Source organism: Mytilus edulis, chromosome 1 (genome assembly GCF_963676685.1).
Source record: "Mytilus edulis chromosome 1, xbMytEdul2.2, whole genome shotgun sequence".
Classification (NCBI taxonomy): domain Eukaryota; kingdom Metazoa; phylum Mollusca; class Bivalvia; order Mytilida; family Mytilidae; genus Mytilus; species Mytilus edulis.
In genome coordinates this window covers 13,073,081-13,092,116 of record NC_092344.1, presented here as the reverse complement: position 1 = coordinate 13,092,116, position 19,036 = coordinate 13,073,081, and the positions used below count along the sequence as shown (strand labels likewise).

General features: G+C 32.7%; 2 protein-coding genes across 2 annotated transcripts; both read right to left on the bottom strand.

Annotated features, from left to right (window-relative positions):
- Window positions 1-1,887: 1,887 nt before the first annotated feature.
- On the bottom strand, window positions 1,888-6,559 carry LOC139519201 (uncharacterized). Its single transcript, XM_071311105.1, has 4 exons — window positions 6,439-6,559; window positions 5,076-5,259; window positions 3,021-3,199; window positions 1,888-2,357 (listed from the first exon to the last, which is right to left on the bottom strand). The coding sequence occupies exons 1-4, from the start codon at window positions 6,542-6,544 to the stop codon at window positions 2,128-2,130; spliced, it is 699 nt and encodes a 232-aa protein (XP_071167206.1). The 5' UTR covers window positions 6,545-6,559; the 3' UTR covers window positions 1,888-2,127.
- A 4,160-nt stretch (window positions 6,560-10,719) lies between these two features.
- Window positions 10,720-17,832, bottom strand: LOC139519198 (uncharacterized). Its single transcript, XM_071311092.1, has 4 exons — window positions 17,651-17,832; window positions 14,213-14,342; window positions 11,784-11,962; window positions 10,720-11,179 (listed from the first exon to the last, which is right to left on the bottom strand). Exons 1-4 carry the CDS (start codon window positions 17,682-17,684, stop codon window positions 10,923-10,925), a joined length of 600 nt encoding a protein of 199 aa, XP_071167193.1. The 5' UTR covers window positions 17,685-17,832; the 3' UTR covers window positions 10,720-10,922.
- Between the last annotated feature and the right edge of the window lie 1,204 nt (window positions 17,833-19,036).

The window sequence follows — 19,036 nt, the reverse complement described above, 5'->3', positions numbered from 1 at the left end:
AAGTTATGTTAAAACCAATGATTTTTTTAAATGATATCAGATGCTAATTACAGTTGATTTTGTTTTAAAAGTTTACAATCTTACGTTGATTGAATGTAGCGTACGTTCCTTTGCTATCTGCGTTATATAATGATACTAAAATATTGAGAATGGAAATGGGGAATGTGTCAAAGAGACAACAACCCGACCAAATAAAAAACCACAGCAGAGGGTCACCAACAGGTCTTCAATGTAGCGAGAAATTCCCACACCCGGAGGCGTCCTTCAGCTGGCCCCTAAACAAATATATACTAGTACAGTGATAATGATAATACATGGTTCAAAGCTGTTTAGAAAAAAAATCAAAATGGATAAAAAGATCCTGAAAAACATAAGTATTAAGAAAAAAACAAAGAAAGAATGAAAAATAAACAAAAGAGAACGAACTTTAATACTACTGATTAGTTATATCTAAAATGTTCTCGGTAATAACCCAGTATTCGTTCTATCTAAACCGTTCTCGGGAATAACCCAGATTTGTTCTATCTAAAACTGTTCATTGGTAGAACTTCTAAAGTTAGAAACTGTTTTATAACTGTACTAGATAGTATTAACAGCTACACATGGTCGTTAATTGGTATATCAAGGTAAATTTCATGAAAAATAATTAAAGGTTGTCGAATAGTTTAAAGTATGGTAACAAATTGTTAATGCAATGAAATACAATTGACCCGCACAAACTGTGAAAAAATCTACTGTATTAACCAAGGCGAAAACTGCAGTTAGGAGAGGGATTGGGACTGCAAACATTATTAACACATCCAAATTATTGACGTGTCTGTTCATTGTCAGAATTCTGTTATTCAGTAGTTTTTTATTCGTTTAATTCGTTGCTGTGTTTCAATTTTTTATGTTTCCTTAATTGTTTGGTACATAAATCAGGTCAGTGGTTTTCTCTTTTGAACTAGTTCACATTTTTTCATACTTTTTGTTTAGCTTACATATATTGTAGAATGCTCACATCTTTTTTCTTTAATCTATATGTAAATGTCCCATTTGCAACCATATAAAAAAGAAGATGTGGTATGATTTACAATGAGACAACTTCAAACTGTTCAAAAATGCTTATATATAATTCCAGTGCCTAGCTATGGTTAGAAAAGGATTGAGTGTCGCACACATGGTTTACTCTACCTCATCATTTAAGTGCCAATATTAGTCAGGAGTAATTAAGTGGTTGATACTCGTTTTATTGTTTGCTTTATATCAATTTTCTATTTTTCCTTATTTTTGTAGTCTAACGCGCGTGTAGCGTACAAATTATAGCCTGATATCTGAGCTTATTGTAAAAATAGTTGCATTTTGGTCGAGATTAAATTTCGTTACGTGCCTTCCTTTTTTGACATCCTGTGGTATCGGTCGTTGGTTGTTCTGTGGTTTGCCAAGTTTTGTCGACTATTAAATTTATTAGTTGGTGAGTTTCTCTGTGATGTGTGTTTATGCTGGATTTTTGTCATTTTCGCGACATTGTAATATAAGCGGGAGGTTTCGCTAGCCATAAAACCGGATTCAACTCACCATTTTTACTTTGAAATGAATGTCCGGTACCGAGTCAGGCATATGGCAGTTGTTATTAGAAAATTTCTTCGTATGTTGGTGTCTGTTTTAGTCGCATTTTCAGTGTTTAAGTTGTTTGTTTGTTTTCCTATTATAGTTGATGTGTTCCCCTCGGTTTAAGCTTGTAATCCATCTTTATTTTCTCTCACTTGATTTCTGACTTTTGAACACCGGTATATACCACTGTTGCCTTTTTTAATGTATCAATTGAGATTTATAAATGCCTTTAACTTGGTCAAAGGTTATATCATTATTTTTATTAAAATACCTAAATTTAACCATTCATAACAATATTTTCTTATTGGATTTAATAACAAATATCAATTTTAATATTTTAAAAATTGTTAGTGAATACTGTAATATATTGGAATCAAAATATCTTATCTTGATATCTGCGATGGCAATACATGCATTAATACTAAATTAAAAATACAAAAATGATTCTGAAAACATTCCGAAACTTATTATGATTCAAAGAAAGAAAAAAGTATTAATAAATGTTTTTTTTTCAATTTTGTCATCTTTGATCAACTATGTACATGCGTTCATGGAACTTTCACTTCCTTTCATGTTGTCATGAGCAAGATTGTCGTAGCTTGGTGGATAAGCTTGGTTTCCAAAACTTGGTGGATAAACTGTGTTCCCATTATTTGATGGACAGGCTGTGTTTTCATTATTTGGTGGAATAACATTTAGTTGTTCAGTGCTGCCCATTATGTTAATGTTACTCCCAAATTGGGGTTGGTAAGCATTTTGAGGGTCTAAAAAATATAGAACATCATTATAATTGGCTGATATTAATTCATGTATTTAAATATGATAAGAAATTTAACCCTGTGGTCTGAACATACTAAATTTTAAACTTGCACTTTTTTGCATTCTTCCTTTTGAAATTGTGTATTTCATTCCACAAGCACTTGTCTCTAAAAGAAATTACCTGTATAATTTAATATATATCACAAGTTTACCCAACTCGTGTATTTCAGAAATGCAACCCGGCCGCGGACTTCCGATATATTTCAATACTGTGGTTGTATATATATCTGAAACTTGTTATGCCATACTTCGTATTAAATTATCTACAAAATGGTGTAGAACCCGCATATGTCTATTGCCGATATCATTCGTCACAGGCATTCCAAGTTTATCATCATAATAATTTTGTCTTCAATCTCACAGCCAAATGGGAATGCTACGAGTTAACTGCCTTTTGTTAAATAAAAGTATATATTTTAATGCCAATTTGTTTTATTGTAAGCCAAAACACCAATCCGTTCAATGCCGACGAAAGCAAACACAATTTTTTATATCGTCTCCATTCCCTTTCAGTGATTAAAATCCCTTTATCTTTTCGACGAAATTAACAAATATTTTACCCAAAAAAAACACCACATATTTACTTTATACTAAAACTGTTATCTTACATGCAGCTGGTACAGGGCCTCCAGTTGTAGTTACGTATGTCACAGCAGGTGGAGACATAACCTGACCTTGCACACCTCGTTGCGCTCTCATTCTTCTACAGATGAAGGAGATGATTGTTACGAAGATAGATAAAGCGAGGAGACTACCAACAACAGCCCCTATGGTTCCAGCTGTTGACCTATAATATACCAGAAACTTGTTATGCTTATTAAATTAAATAATTTAGCATGCAACATAGAAATAATAATATGAAATGTGTTATAAACTTTTCACTTTTCTTCTATTGCCTATTCTGATTTATGTATAGCATACATGAAAGGCTCTAGTATGGTTTGGTAAAAAGGTTCTTGAATCACATGTTACTTAAAACATTCAAAAGGGTCATATTTAAGTAAATCGACAGGTCACAATATCACCGTCCCCCAAAAAATTATCAAGGAAGCAGATACATTGTCGGAGTGTATACAATTCATTTGTACAATATTCCAAAACATGGAAATATCACAGCCAGAATAAACATTTAAAGGAGATGTTAGTAAAATAATGCATCCTGTTTTTAACATTGATGCAAACAATTTTTTACTATTATGCACAATTTGTAGGAATGCTTGATTTTCGGATTTCGGATTGGTCGAAAAAAGTGTGCTCAACGCATATATGGCCTGAAATTTGTGTCTTAAATCACATATAAGAACTCTATAGGAGAATGAGGGTACTGGGTTACCAAATCTATATTTACCATTTTATGTTCATTTCAAATTTAAAATGAATTTGTTTACTTTTTTGAGTCAATGTATAGGTTTTGATATATTCTCTTTCAATATTATTCCAACATTTTTCAGGATTACTATTGCCACACGTAAGTTACACGGTAGTTACACGTGGTTACATGAATAAAATCTGTAAAATCAAATCAACAACCAATTTAACACTGTAACTTTAGGAGGCTCGAATAAGGTTTGTTTTATAAGTTGTAACTTTGATTAGCTGAATGTAAATAATAAAACAAGTGTAACCCTACAGTTGATTGATTCTAATGTGTAACCTAGTGTAACCATTTTTATGTAGTGGTTATACATACTGATATATTGATTTTAAGACACATTCCTAGTTGAGCGCTTGCAAAGATATTAAACCATGGCGTCATAATCTGCATGTGCCTGTACCAAGTCAGCAGTATATTTGTACATACATCAGGATTTTGATTACTCATTGAAATTTACAGTTAGTCATATCAGTGCTAATATAGTAATGGGTTTTGCGCATTTTAAAGACCATCCGGTAAGTTGCTTTCATTTACATCATTTTTATCATCTGTTGTTTTCTTCTTATAGTTGATGTGTTTCCTCTGTTTTGATTTGTAACTTGGATTTATTTTCTCTCAATCGATTTATGATTTGATGGACGGTATACTTTTGTTGCCTTTATTTGGTTTTTTATTTGTAGAGTTGTCTCATTGCCAATCATACCTTATCTTCTAATGTTTATATAAAACGTTTTTATGATTGTTTGATAAGAATTCTATACTGGATGCAAATTATTTCTTGTTTATCTTGTGGAATATTCATATTTTGTCGTCTGTATTGTTGTTCTCAATTGTACCGTTCCTTAGCGTTATATATCTGTTAAGCTTCCCAGTCGGCGTGTCTTCAACTACGAAATACACATACATTTGAAAACAAACTATCATAATGTTGTAAACAGTCATTTTAGTTTCGTCGACCGAAAATATTTAACGAATACCATCACGTAAATATTATTATGTATACCAGATGGTTTGATCATTTATTAGTACACCTTTATTTCAATTGTTAAATCATTGATTGTTAGCTACATTAAAAGTTGATTTATTTACTTCTATCCGTATATTAATTAATGTTGGTATCATAGTTTGCGTCCAATGCAAAATACTACACTGCAAAATCAAAATCATTGTGTTCAATTCAAAAAGTGTCTAAAGGCCTGAACAAAATATGAGTTTTTTAATGTTAGGATATTATAATTTGATACAATGCTCTAGACAAAGGATTTTTTTTTATAAAAAACCAACATACAGAGTATAGCTGTAGTTACTCAGGCCATCCAAATATGATGAATATGATGAATATGAAGAAGAACAACATGGACTTGATGTAGAACTTGAACAGCAGCCGTATGTACAGTATTCGCTTCTAAGACTTGAAGAATAAGAATAATAATAGCTTATTCTGTAATAGCAGGTTTTACTGAGTACCACTTCTGAAATACAAAAGTGTTGGTTTACATTGGATGTTTCATAAAATAATAAAGATCATTCTACTTTAATAAATAATTTAAACTGCTTGACTTGAAAAATAAAACACGTTGAATATATTCTATTCTGACACAAATTATATTCAAATAGAACCTACTGCGTGTAATTGTTGTAAAAATAAGTTATAGGTGCATTACGTAGCTTTGTTTTAAATACCTTTATAAATAACTGTTAAGGAACATTAAACAAAATTTCAGTTTAAGATTAGTATCGTTAATGTCTCATCGTTGTATTTCATAAAATATTCTTTATTTCTAAATTCAGTTCCTTCTTGTTTTATTTTTCTTATCTTGTCAAGGTGCTTCCTTAAAACTTTATCCTTATTGTATCTGTACTTTTTTAATGTTTTTTTACTTCAAAGTCTTTTGTGTGTCGATGTTTACAAAGCAATCAATTTGTGGCATACGTTACACAATATTCAATCATGTTATAAATCTTAAACAGGAAATAATTTATCTGAACAAAACTTGTGCAAGTCTTGTATGAAGAGTAATATGATTAAAATTAAAAATTATCACGTATCTGAATATCCTTTGCAAGATCTGAAAATGGCTATATTTAGACAGTTTTGCATTTAATGCAAACAGTCCTAAACTCTTAGTGGAATAGTGGTCTGGAGCGCTGGACAAGAGACTAAGCCATTGATACTGTAGTTAATCAAAGTTGAAATCTAATTATCACACTGTTGGGTTTACTTTTGTAATACAAAATTCAAAACAAATCTAAAACATGAATAGATTGTACAGACAACACCGGTCAACACTACGATTATACATTCAATCCCGACACGTGTAATTTACTAGGATTGTAAGTTTTATCTCTGGGCACCCCGGCTTCCTCCAAGAACAAACACTGACCGCCACGAAATACAATAATAGCGCAAAAGTGCTGCAAGTGGCGTTAAACATCATTCAAACAATCAGTTGATATTATTACACCCTTTTTTAAATTGAAAATTAATATCTATAAAAAACAAATGTTAAAATTATAATAATTAACAAATATACCGAACTTTAAGGTAGAAATCTAAAACTGATAACTGTCGTATACAATTATATAAAATGGCATGAGCCTAACATTCAAATGATATCGTACATTTATTATTTCAGTGTTAATAAACAAACCTATGATTTGGAATAAACACAGATATCCAAACATGTTGACTTGTAGTAAGATTGTGCTTGCAGGGCGTACCTTTTTGCTGTGATTTGACGAAACAACGTTATACATATATATCAAGTAATAATTTTCTTCCTTATACGTCAACAACCTTTGCTTACTATCCGCTTCGTTTTCACAGGAAAAAAGCATGGAAATACCCATGAACAATTTAGGTAAACCATACCAGATGCTTTTTACAGTACATTTTGCGTTTTCAATTTTGAAGTTGTTTTTGAGGTTGTGATATGCAAATAGCGATATAAGTAACATTCATTATCTATATCGGTTAAGAATAAGCTTATCTTATTGGATAAAAAGAGGCCACATGACATTCTTTATTCTTCAGTAATAAGTTTCATCGGTCATTAACAGAACAAAACGGACCGGAAAACCGGTCGTTATCAGACTTTTACATGATAAGGACCGGTGGGGCGTGGTTTGTCTGTTTGTGTGACGTTCCGTAATAAAATGCAACGCGATTCAGACGTGTTTGCAGTTTACAGTTAGGAAAATGGAAGACCCGTCTGCTAGTGCAGAAAACTCTAATGACCGTTTTGCTACTGATGAAATTATAGTAAACTTTATTTTGTATTTCAAGTGACTTATATAGATATCTAAAACTATGACCGGTCTTTACTCTTTCCTAAAGAAATCGTACATTATCTCGAGGTTACTTTCAACAATTTGAATTTTAATTCTATGAATTCTTTTTAAAACATAGTTTCTCAATGAAATAAACATAATAGTTATTGAAAACTGGTCATTATGGTGATATATGGACAGCCCGTTTTTTTTCAAGTTTAACTTTATTTACCCTTTTTAAGTGTATACTACTGTTGCCTTTTGTTTACTTTTTCAAGTTTATAATACTGTTGCCTTTATTTACCTTTTTCAAGTTTATTCTTCTGTTGCCTTTATTTACCCTTTTCAAGTTTATACTACTGTTGCCTTTATTTAGCTTTTTCAAGTTTATAACACTGTTGCCTTTATTTACCCTTTTTTAAGATTATACTAGTACTGTTGCCTTTATTTACCCTTTTCAAGTGTATACTCCCGCTGCCTTTGCTTACCTTATTCAAGTTTAAACTACTGTTGCCTTTATTTATCTTTTTCATGTTTATACTACTATTGCCTTTATTGACCTTTTTTAAGTTTATAATACTGTTGCCTTTAATTTTCCTTTTTCAAGTTTATACTACTGATGCCTTTATTGACCTTTTTCAAGTTTTTACTACTGTTGCCTTTATTTTCCTTTTCAAGTTTATACTACTGTTGCCTTTATTTACCTTTTTCAAGTTTACACTTCTGTTGCCTTTATTTACCTTTTTTTCCAGATAATGCACGTTCCGGAGGACAGCGTCCAGAAAACACAGAACATTGTCAATATTTTATTACGATAAATCACAGTTTGTCATGACATAATCACGACTAGAAAAAATCGACTGAATTTCCCCGAATGTTACGGGACATGTCCTACTGCCGGGGTGCTTGGCCGACCTCTCCGGACCATTCTCCATCAACAGAAATCTGATACGAACGTATACGACTTCGTTCAGACAATGTTAGGACATTCAAGGTCGATGGGGATAGTAATCCGACTATTTAACTGTTCGTGTCTTAAGCTGGGGTCACACATCAACGATTTTTCTGCCGTCCTTGACAGGACCCTTCCAAATTTGAATTGCAAAAGTCTGATCAAGATCCTGTGAATCGTGGATAGAAATTCAAACTTTAATTAAAATCTGTAAACAAGATTTTTTAATCACGACAACAATCATATATTGTTTAGGAAGCGTCGATATTCAACCCTTTCCAAACGAATTTGTCCTGATAATCAAGTTCTCAATCCGAATCTAATCCGATTTGTATCTTTCGCATGATAAAATTCGACCGAGCCTGTCACGACTGCGTTCCGATTCTTACGAATGTAACCCGGCAGAGATCAGACAGTGACGGAAGTTATCCGTTAATTACCTGTCGGCATATTCGGTATGATAAGGTACTGCCGGAGCGTAATCCTATCACGGTCCGCTGTACCGCATTGCAAACGGCTTTGTTTGGACTCATTCGTATTGTGTTCTGTATTTGTCGGGACTCTGACGAGTGTAGCATTGACGAATGTCGTATCAATAACAGGACTGTTTCTGAACGGTTTCGGCAAAGATATTGATGCAATCTGGACTCAATCAGCAGAAAAAAAATAATGAAAAATGTCTCTAGATCATTTCTGTTCCACAGAACACCGTCCTGAAAACACAGAACATTGTTCGGATTTTGAGCCGATATAGCAGAATATGTCACGACATAGTCACGCTTGTAATCCGACTAGAAAAATCGGCTGAATTCTCCAGAATGTTACGGAACGCACCTAACAGTCAGGGTGCTTCGCCGTACTATCCGGACCATTCCCGACCCGTAGGAATATGTTACGAACTTACACGACTGCGTTCGGACAATAATAAGACATTCCAGATAATTGAGGATAGTAATCCGAGTTTTTCACTTGTGTTCTTATACTGTAAATTTCTTGTCTTAAACGGGAGCAGTTATCGTAATGTATGAACGCCACATTAGCGCAGTATGATCTCAAACGGGAACAATAATCAGCACTGCTCGAATCTTGCATTATATCAGCGAATCAGAAAATATCAATAGGTAAGTCTGGTTTATAATTGAAAGATGATTTGACTCGCGATCTTCTGCACTCAAAACGAGTATGTAACCGTTACGCGATAGTTTTAAAAGTATAGATTATTTTATTCTGTTTTTGATGATATCTTTTACGTGGCTCTGTGTTGTGCATCTCGTAATAGTGTTATTGTGATATGTTAAATTATTGTGTTTTAACTGGTGTGCTTTGTCTGTATGTCTTTTTTGTTTTCTTTGTTACATCGTGATTTGTTTTTAAAAGTGATTAAGATTACACCATATTGACTGCTGTACCGCAATTTGTGACATTTTACCTACTATGTCTGTTTGCTTTGTTCACACATCGTTGTCAATATAATATATATTTTTTATGCACCTTTCATACAAGTCAGAGGTTTAGCTAGCTTTAAAAGCAGGACTAAGCCACCATTTTCTACATAAGCAAATGGCTGTACCAGGCCAGGAAAATAACAGTTGTTATCTATTCGTTTGATGTGTTTTGATTTTGCAATTGGATTTGGGACTTTCCGTTTGAATTTTCCTCGGATTTCAGTATTTTTGTGATTTTTTTCAACATGATACATCAGATACTTTAGAACATTGTGGAACATGTGATTTCCGATTTGTTTTGAGTCGAACACCACAGATGAGTTATGTAAACGAAACGCGCGTCTGTCGTACTTAACAATTAGTCTAGTATATCTTTGATGAATATTTGTTGTTTTTATCTTGCTTTCCACTGATCAAACGAATGGAAAGCAACTGTTTGGTACATGCAGTTCGTCATGTAGAAAATAGTGAATTTATACATGTGTTTTGACATACTGTGGATTTATTATTATTCGTTTCTTACCAATTTTTGTGGATTTTGTGGCTTCAGTTTAACCACGAAATTAAATGTTCAATGGACGACAAATTTTCTATAGGCGTGTATGCAGAAATCTGCAAAACCTCAAAATTAGATATCAACGAACATGGAAGTTTATCTAAATCCACGAAAATTGATAACCTCGAAAATAAATGAGTCCATAGTATACCTTAGTAGGAAGGTTACTTTTTAACTTTCCGTGAGATTAATATGACAGCTTTTCCCCACTTATTATGAACTAAAATTCCGTCTAAAGGTAAGTCAATGGGTTTCTCCTCGTCTATATTTGTTTCGATTACTACGATAAATACAGTTCTAGAATGAATTATTAAAGGCAGGAGAATGATTAAGTCAACATAATAAGCGTCCTCTAATATGCATACGTTATGCAACTCGACATTTAGACATACGTGTAACTATTTGAAAACTGAAATAACTTTGCAAGGCAAAGTTTCAAATCAGACAATTGTTTTTTAGTCCAAAACGAGAGCCATTTTTCTACACATCGCATCTGTCAATCGTGATACTCGTCTAGTATGTTTTGTTGGATATTCTATGTCATACTGCGTCCGTTTAACATATGTATTGAACTGAGTAACGTATTACTTGAGATATATAAAAATGTTCAATAGGACAAAGAGTATATTACTAGTGATGTATGAGAAGTTGACAATTTGAAAAGTAAAATATTTAATTGAGTAGATCATAATAACAACTATAGTAAAAAGGAAACAAGAAAAGTATTCTCAATGTAAAACATATATGTAATATGTGGCTATTAAATTATTTAATCCGAATATTTAGTTTAACAACACCAGCAGCAACTTACTTAAAATACAAACATAATTCACAATTTATTACAAAATTGGTTATTTGTTCAAAAAATTAAGAAAGTTCATATTGTTTACATGTTCTTTCATCTTTTAGCAACTATATACATGCGTTCATAGAACTTTCAGCCCCTTTCACGTGGTCATGAGCAAGATTGTCGTAACTTGGTGGATAAGTGGTATTTCCATTACTTGGTGGATAAGCTGTGTTTCCAATAGTTGTTGGATAAGCTGTGTTCCCATTACTTGGTAGGTAGGCTGTATTTCCATTATTTGGTGGAATAACATTTAGTTGTTCAGTGCTACCCATGATATTCATGTTGCTTCCAAATTGGGGTTGGTTAGCAGCTTGAGGGTCTAAAATATAATAATTCATAACTGATGGATGATGTGAATTAAGATTCAACTTGATATGTTACAACTAATAAGTAATGTCGGATACACAGTAAAGTCTTACTTGCAACTTCGCTATGAGCCATCTAATAGGATAACAAAGGTACTAGCAAAAACGTAACTGAATGTGATAAACATGTGCCAATTCGACGATGTGAATTACAGTTTGAAGCACGTTTTTGAATTGGTCTCTTTTTTAAATGGAGCATTTTATTCTAGTACACTTGTATTTTTGTGAGGTATGTTCGAGCGAACAATGAGATCTTTGGATGTACTGTGGTTATTTCGGACATGTACATATTTTGCGGACGCTCGTTCAAATCCGTTTGTTTATTCTAGTCATTTAACGTATACGTTGTTTGATTAGTTTCGTATTATTGATAGACAAATATACCGTTTCATGCGCATGAAAGCAAGCAAAACTGCTATTACTAGTATCGTACCAATATCCATCAAAGCTTACATTTTTAATGTAACGCTATTTAACATTTCTATGAAATTAAAGAATATTTAATAAGCAAAACTAACATTTACTATGCATGCGAACATATTCAACATTCAATCTTACATGAATTGGGTACAGCGCCTCCAGTAGTAGTTATATATGTTACAGCAGGTGGAGATAAAACCTGACCTTGCACGCCACGCTGCGCTCTCATTCGTTTGCAGATGTAAGATATGATCGAAACGAAGATAGATAAAGCGAAAAGACCACCGACAACTGCTCCTATAGTTTCCGCTGATGACCTATGAAATAGGTAAAATGTTTAATATTACAGAATATTTTCATTATTATCAAATAAAAAAAAAGCTAAGGATTTTCTTATCCCAGGAATAGATTACCTTAGCCGTTTTTGGCACAACATTTTGGAATTTTTGGTCCTCAATGCTCTTCAACTTTGTACTTGTTTGGCTTTATAACTTTTCATTTATATGAGTGTCACTGATGAGTCTTATGTAGACGAAACGCGCGTCTGGCGTATCAAACTATAATCATGGTACCTTTGATAACTGTAGACAAATTTTCAAAAAATGGTCGATTGTGGTTGGTTCAAATCGAAATGGATCATATATAAAGTACATAAGCATAACATTAATCAAAAACAAAATCCACAGAATGATAAAAGTTTGTTTTTCCTGAAGCATTAATTTGCTACTCTGTCCCCGTCGATGTTTTTTTGGAAGATCCACCAAATGGGCGATAAGTGCGATAAAGAGACAGTCGAGTGTACCTTTTTATGTTTAAGCGTGTTTAAATTGAATATTCTGTTTTGAAAAAGCAGGAAGAAAAATGTTGTTACATCATCTCGCATCAGATTTTATTATTTTTATATATTAAGGGTACAGGTTATTTAATAGCATTCAGTAAAATATACATTGATAAGAAAAAGAAAATATATGTGTCAAGTGAAATACCTTTCCAACGAGTCATAAAACAGTGTAGGTGTGTTCGAATTTCATGTTTTATTAAAAGTACTTGACGACAGACTTTCGAACTGTATCGTAAAAATGCATAGATCCCTAAAACTTAATTTTCTGTAAGTTTTTTCTTAGTTAGTAAGTCCTTAACCTCTTAAATGTTAATCTGCCCTTCCTTCTGAATTCGAGTTTTTTTTTTTAATGTTTCTGAACTTTACAAAATACCCCCTGACAACCGGTCAAACAAAACTTTCAGAAAAGTAAATAACATGATGCTCAATAGCTAGTAGAGACACATGTTTTACACATTCCACGAGAACAGAGATAGTGTCCTTTGTGCAGAGTTGCTATCGGTGACGAATACCACTATTTAATGGAATGTCTACTGACGGATAGAGCATTACTTATTGACAAGAAATACCTATCGAGAAAAAAAACAAAAAACAGAAATCTAAACTTCGAAAAATTGTGCCAATTTATTAGAATTATAAATGATAACCTTGATTCTCTCAGATGTTAATCTGTCGGCTTTACCGATCATACCACTGTAATATAAAATATATTTAATGCTTCCTCAACAAACGTACAACGCACTGTCATCTTAATTAATATGTTTTTCTGTATACCTTTGTTCAACTTAGGTGATACCAGAATAAAATGATATACACATAGATTTATCAGTTTTCAAAATTTTAATTAGCAGCGTGTCTTTCCTAACATGGCTTCTATTTTTACGATTGTAAATTTTGGATTACGTAATAGGGGGATAATTTTGACGACGTAGAATTCTGACTGTATAGTTTCGTTTCTAAGTTGACTTTAGAATTTGTATTAGCAATTGCTAATGCAATAACAGATTGTTTAACTCGATGGGTGTAACAATTTGTTATTCGTTTTCTGTCCATGGAGTTAACAAAGAATGACTGTATGAACTCTTAGAATAAAAAGTAAAACCAAGATATAATATCGTCATTGTATGGTGAGGTTGTTTATATAGTGCGTAAATCTGATGAAAACATCCATTTGATTGTATCGCTATTTTGAATAACTATGTTCTAAAAGTGTATCAATAAAACACTTTTATTATACTATTTACTATAATTGTTTTCATCGGTAGTAATAACAATTTTGTTGTTAATGAATTAAAACATAGGTAATAGATAAAGAACATGTAATGTGATTCTAATGAAACAACTTGTCATCCAGGCCATGCTATGCGTGTCTTATTTATTACATATTTGAAATCCGCCTTATTTAGTCATGGAGTTATCACTTTATTTTCGATATTTGAGTTCGAATGTCCCTCCGGTATCTTTTGCCGCTCTTTTATTTCTTGATACATCTTTAAGTTAGAAGTTTTACTTCCATCTTTATTATTATAAAGCGTGTTACATGTACAATCAGGGACGTTCGTATCATAAATGTGTGCATTGAAAGCAAAATATTCAACTACAAATTATAAAAACTGGTGTTCTGTTTAAAACGTGCCGAAAGGTCTAAAAATATTGAATGTTCTAAAATGTTAAAGTGATATGATTTTACAATGCTATAGACTCAGAAACTTCATAAAATACATACCAATCGATATATGATGACGAACAACATGGATTTGTCTTATATTTGGAACAACATCCTCTGGAACAGTAGTTGCTACTATAATATGAATCGTAATCTATATAATAATAGCATATTTTACTGGCGACCATTCCTAAAACACAAATATTTTGTTTCAAAATAGACCGATTTATGAAAAAATGTTACAATATTGCGTAAAGAGAAATTCTGTTCAGCCATCAAGTATATATAACCGGTAGAAAAGTGACATTGGGAATTTTACCAGAATTCGAAAAGTGCTTTATATGAACTCCCATTTAGATTGAAAATCTATAATTTCTTTGGATATTTGAATTAAGAAACATTATATTTAAGAAAAAGGAAACATTGAAAACAAGAAATATTCAACTTGAAACTAAAATGAGAAATATTCAATTTAAAACTAAAACGAGAGTTCATAGAAATATCCAATCTTAAACGAGAGTTCATATAGATATTCAATCTAAATGGGAGTTCATATAAAGCACTTTTCGAGCTATGGTAAAAGTTATCATTAAAACTATCTATTAAGGAATAGTAAACACAAAAAAATATATTTCAAATCTATATTTGTGTTCTCCGGGTTTTGCCTTATCGTCGTATTACACAACATCGTCTTTATTTCTAAATTAAGTTCGGTCATGCATCAAATTTTCCTTTTTCTGTTAAGGTGCTTCCTTCAAAAATAATCTTTGTTGCATCCGTATTTGTTTTTTTGTTTTTTTTTATTTCGGCAAATACTTTTGTATGTCGATGTTAATAAAGCGCTCTATTTGTGGCACACTTATTACAATACACAACCATACAACAGATCGTAAACAGGAACTATGTATATGAATAGAAATTTTGGTAGCCTGTTATAAAGAGTAATATAAGTTGCATCCCTAATGCTTAATAATATATTTGGTGAAATCTCTTTTCTGCGATTTATTTCATTTGATAACTCGAATAATTAGATAAAGAATAAAACAATGTCTATGTTGTAATTCAAAAGATTTGAATTGCATGATCACAGATCAACTTTTAAACAAACAATATGATAATGCGCAGGCTCTAAAAGATCTAAAAATAAAAAGATAAGGTATGATTGTTAACGCCACAAATATCAACCAAATTTCATAAGAAATTGCTATCAGCAATTATAAGCATTCGTACGGCCTTCCACATAGAAAAAAGGTACTTTGGGATATAGGCTACACACTGCCTTGGAGTCGGTTTCACAACAAAAAATCTTACGACGTATGTACTAGTATACATCCCTCTCGCCAAAATAGACACAAAGTACCTTTTTGAGAGTACTCGCAGTTACTAACATTAATTCAAAACCAATAATAACTTAAAATTCATGTATTAAATACTCAATTATCAATCAGTACAAATCAAACATCCAAAAGAAAAAGTGTAAAGAAGTAATCAACAGACAGAGAAGAACTCAAGCAATGCCAAAATATAGGTTTCGATATATTGTAGAACCAAGAATGTGTTTATTATTTTAATAATAATATTAAGTATGGTAAAATTGAAAATGGAAATGGGGAATAAGTCAAAGAAACAACAACCCGACAATAGAGCAGACAACAGCCAAAAGACACAATGGGTCTTCAATGCAGCGAGAAACTCCTGCACCCGGATGCGTCCTTCAGCTTGCCTCTAAACAAATACGTATACTAGTTCATTCATAATGGACTTCATACTAAAATCCGAATTATACACAAGAAACTAAAATTATGTGAAGTTCAAAAACAATAATAACTGTAAAAAGGCGAAAGTATCAATCATTTCAAATCCAACATCCAATGGATCTAGTGTAATGCGGGGTTCACACATTGCCGATTATTGCTCCCGTTTGAGATCAGACAGCGATACGACACGAAAAGTGAAAAAGTCGGATTAGTATCCTCAATTATCTGGAATGTCCTATTATTGTCTGAACGCAGTCGTTTTAGTTCGTAACAGATTCCTACTGGTCGGGAAGGGTCCGAATAGTTCGGCAAAGCACCCCGACAGTTAGGTGCGTCCCGTAACATTCGGGGAAACTCAGCCGATTTTGTCTAGTCGGATTACAATCGTGCCTATGTCGTGACAGATTCTGCTGTATCGGATCGAATTCCTAACAATGTTCTGTGTATTCGGGACGGTGTCCTGTGGAACGGGAATGATCTGGAGAAGTCCCGACAATAACAGAATGCAATACGACTGAGACCAGACAAAGCCGTTTACAATGCGATAGAGCGGACCGTGATAGGATTACGTTCCGACAGTACCTGATCATCCCGATTATGCCGACAGTTTTCGAACGGATAACTTCCGTCAGCGTCGGTTCACTGTCTTGTCACTATCTGATCTCTGTCGGATTACATTCGGTAGAATCGGGACGCAGTCGTGACAGACTCGGTCTAATTTTACCTGGCGAAAGATACAAATCGAATTTCCATCCACGATTCACAGGATCTTGATCAGACTTTTGACAAATTTTAATCGGGAATGGTCCTGTCAAGGACGGCAGTACAAATCATGAATGTGTGACCCCAGCTTAAGACGCCATGAACAGTCGGGGAAAAGCATGATCTAGTGTTAAGCAGAATTATAGGGTTTATCAGATAATAGAACCGTAAATGTGCATTTGGGTACAACAATAATATTCACCATAGTTTTAATTTGCTGGTACCAAAATCAATACAAGTTAAATCAATTTTCAAAGATCTAACCAACGTGTTGGATAGGTAAACTTTTAGAATAAATTTATTTGAAGGATCGATAAGTTTGCCCGGATCGTTCCTAAATTTTCAGGCCCAGTAAACAACTTCACCGTAAATACAAATCCATTTAAAATAAGTTATTTATACGTACATCCAGAGGTTCTTAACTTGCAACATTTCTCGTATACTAATTAGGTCCCGGATATGTAATCGATAATTTATCTCAAGCTTTGCTCCAATATGCAAACAAAATATGTAGCATGTTTGCTTATGAGACACGCAATTTACCAGGTATGGCAAATAGAGACTAATACAACAAATTCAACATTTGAACGTATAAATAAGTAGACGGCTAGCATCGGTGATTCGAGTTAAAGGTGGTTTGAATCTCGCTTGTATTTGGACTGATAAAATGTTCAACTTGTAGACATCCAACGATAAACGTTGTCCATTTAGTACTAAAGATAACCTCTTATTTGATAAACAATCTTTTTACTTGAAACTATCAGTTGTATTCCATCTTTTCAAGGTCTATATATATATATATTTAATCCATTAAATTCATTTTTCTTTTACATTTGACATTAAATTAATTTAAAACTTTTGTAGAAATTTAAATGAAATAAATAATGTACAATAATTAAACACTATCAACGTTTGTATATTCAACTATAAAATGGTATGTGCTTAAAAATCATTCAAAATACATTGTTAATAAACAAACCTATGATTTGGAAGAAACACAGATATCCAAACATGTTGACTTGTGATAAGGTTGTGCTTGCAGTGCGTACTTCTTGTTGTGGTTTGACAAGTTACAAAATAAACTGTTATACAAATGCATCCAGTTATAATTTACTTCCTTATACGTCAAAAGCTTTTGCGTGTAATCCGCTTCTTTGGACAGGAAATAAGCATGTAAATACCAATGATAAATTGGGGTAAATGATAACGGATGCTTGTTATAGAAGTTTTGCCTTCTAATTTTGAAATTTGATTTTGAAGTTGTGAGACGCTTATGTCAATAGCGATATTAGTTAGTCTCAATAGTAATGTGAAAGTCCGAGATAAGGTAAATCTGTTTAATGTACCAACAAAATCGTGGACAGATATTGAAACTCTACTTTCGGACAACAGCAACATAATTCTTTCTAAATATGTTGATTCTTATTTACAAAGATTTTCTGTCTCTGAAACTGCATTATCACACCATATGATAGTGTTTTATAAATCATTTAGGAGTTTTTTGCAGCAACATTTAAATTATGATAAAAGAAAATATGATTTAAAAAGGAAGCCTGCTCAAAAGTATTTCTTTTTTGTATTTTCTGTTCGTATGCGAAGGAAAGACAATAAATCACCCAGCTTATTTATATGATTTAGGTTCAAAGCAATCATATGTTTTGGATTTATTTGTTTTACAGTTTGTGTTTTAGAAAAAAATACAGTTAGATAAGACAATTAATTACACAATTACTAACACAATTCTTTTGTAATATTCTGGTGATTGTTATGAAATACATATAATAACATAATTACACCGAATCTCGATTTATATCTAATTTCTATAAATTTATCTGTGACGTCACTTTTTGTGGCGTTGGTACGTTTTTGTGACTCACAATTCGTAAATCTTTTAACCTGGAATTGTTTTCTCTCAGTTCATTAACAGCTGTAACAAGGTAAAAATTCGCAAAATGACAGGTAAGCCTACCCATTAATTATTTTGACTCTCCGTCGACCGCTCTTTGCAGTTTCTACTAAGTTGATCGGAAGATGTGAAACTGTCAATATTAAAGTTTTGGTATTATTTTCTGCACTAGAACCAAGCGTGATACCATTTCACCACGGTGTATGTAGAATTGTTGTTGAACTTTTGGGAATGATTTTGATTTCAAACTGTTTCGAACGCCTGGTGATTCTTGTGCAGAAGAAACATGCGTACGTCAAACTTCTAAATTATAAGCCTGTGCTTTGCGTTTCGTCCCCGAGGGTATCACCAGCCCAGTAATTAGCACTTCGGTTTTGATATGAATATCAATTATATGGTCATTATTATAAATTGCTTGTTTACAAAACTTTAGCCGTATTGAGCACAACTTTCTGGAAT

Excerpts from the sequence above, each read along its gene's own strand:
- LOC139519201 (XM_071311105.1), bottom strand. The coding sequence starts at position 6,544 with ATGTATAACGTTGTTTCGTCAAATCACAGCAAAAAGGTACGCCCTGCA. Across the intron at positions 5,260-6,438 it reads GTGTTTATTCCAAATCATAG|AAGTGGTACTCAGTAAAACC; the intron begins GTTTGTTTATTA and ends TTTGTATTTCAG. Across the intron at positions 3,200-5,075 it reads AGTAACTACAGCTATACTCT|GTCAACAGCTGGAACCATAG; the intron begins GTATGTTGGTTT and ends GGTATATTATAG.
- LOC139519198 (XM_071311092.1), bottom strand. The coding sequence starts at position 17,684 with ATGTTTGGATATCTGTGTTTCTTCCAAATCATAG. Across the intron at positions 11,963-14,212 it reads TCGTCATCATATATCGATTG|GTCATCAGCGGAAACTATAG; the intron begins GTATGTATTTTA and ends CCTATTTCATAG. Across the intron at positions 11,180-11,783 it reads AGGCGCTGTACCCAATTCAT|ACCCTCAAGCTGCTAACCAA; the intron begins GTAAGATTGAAT and ends ATTATATTTTAG.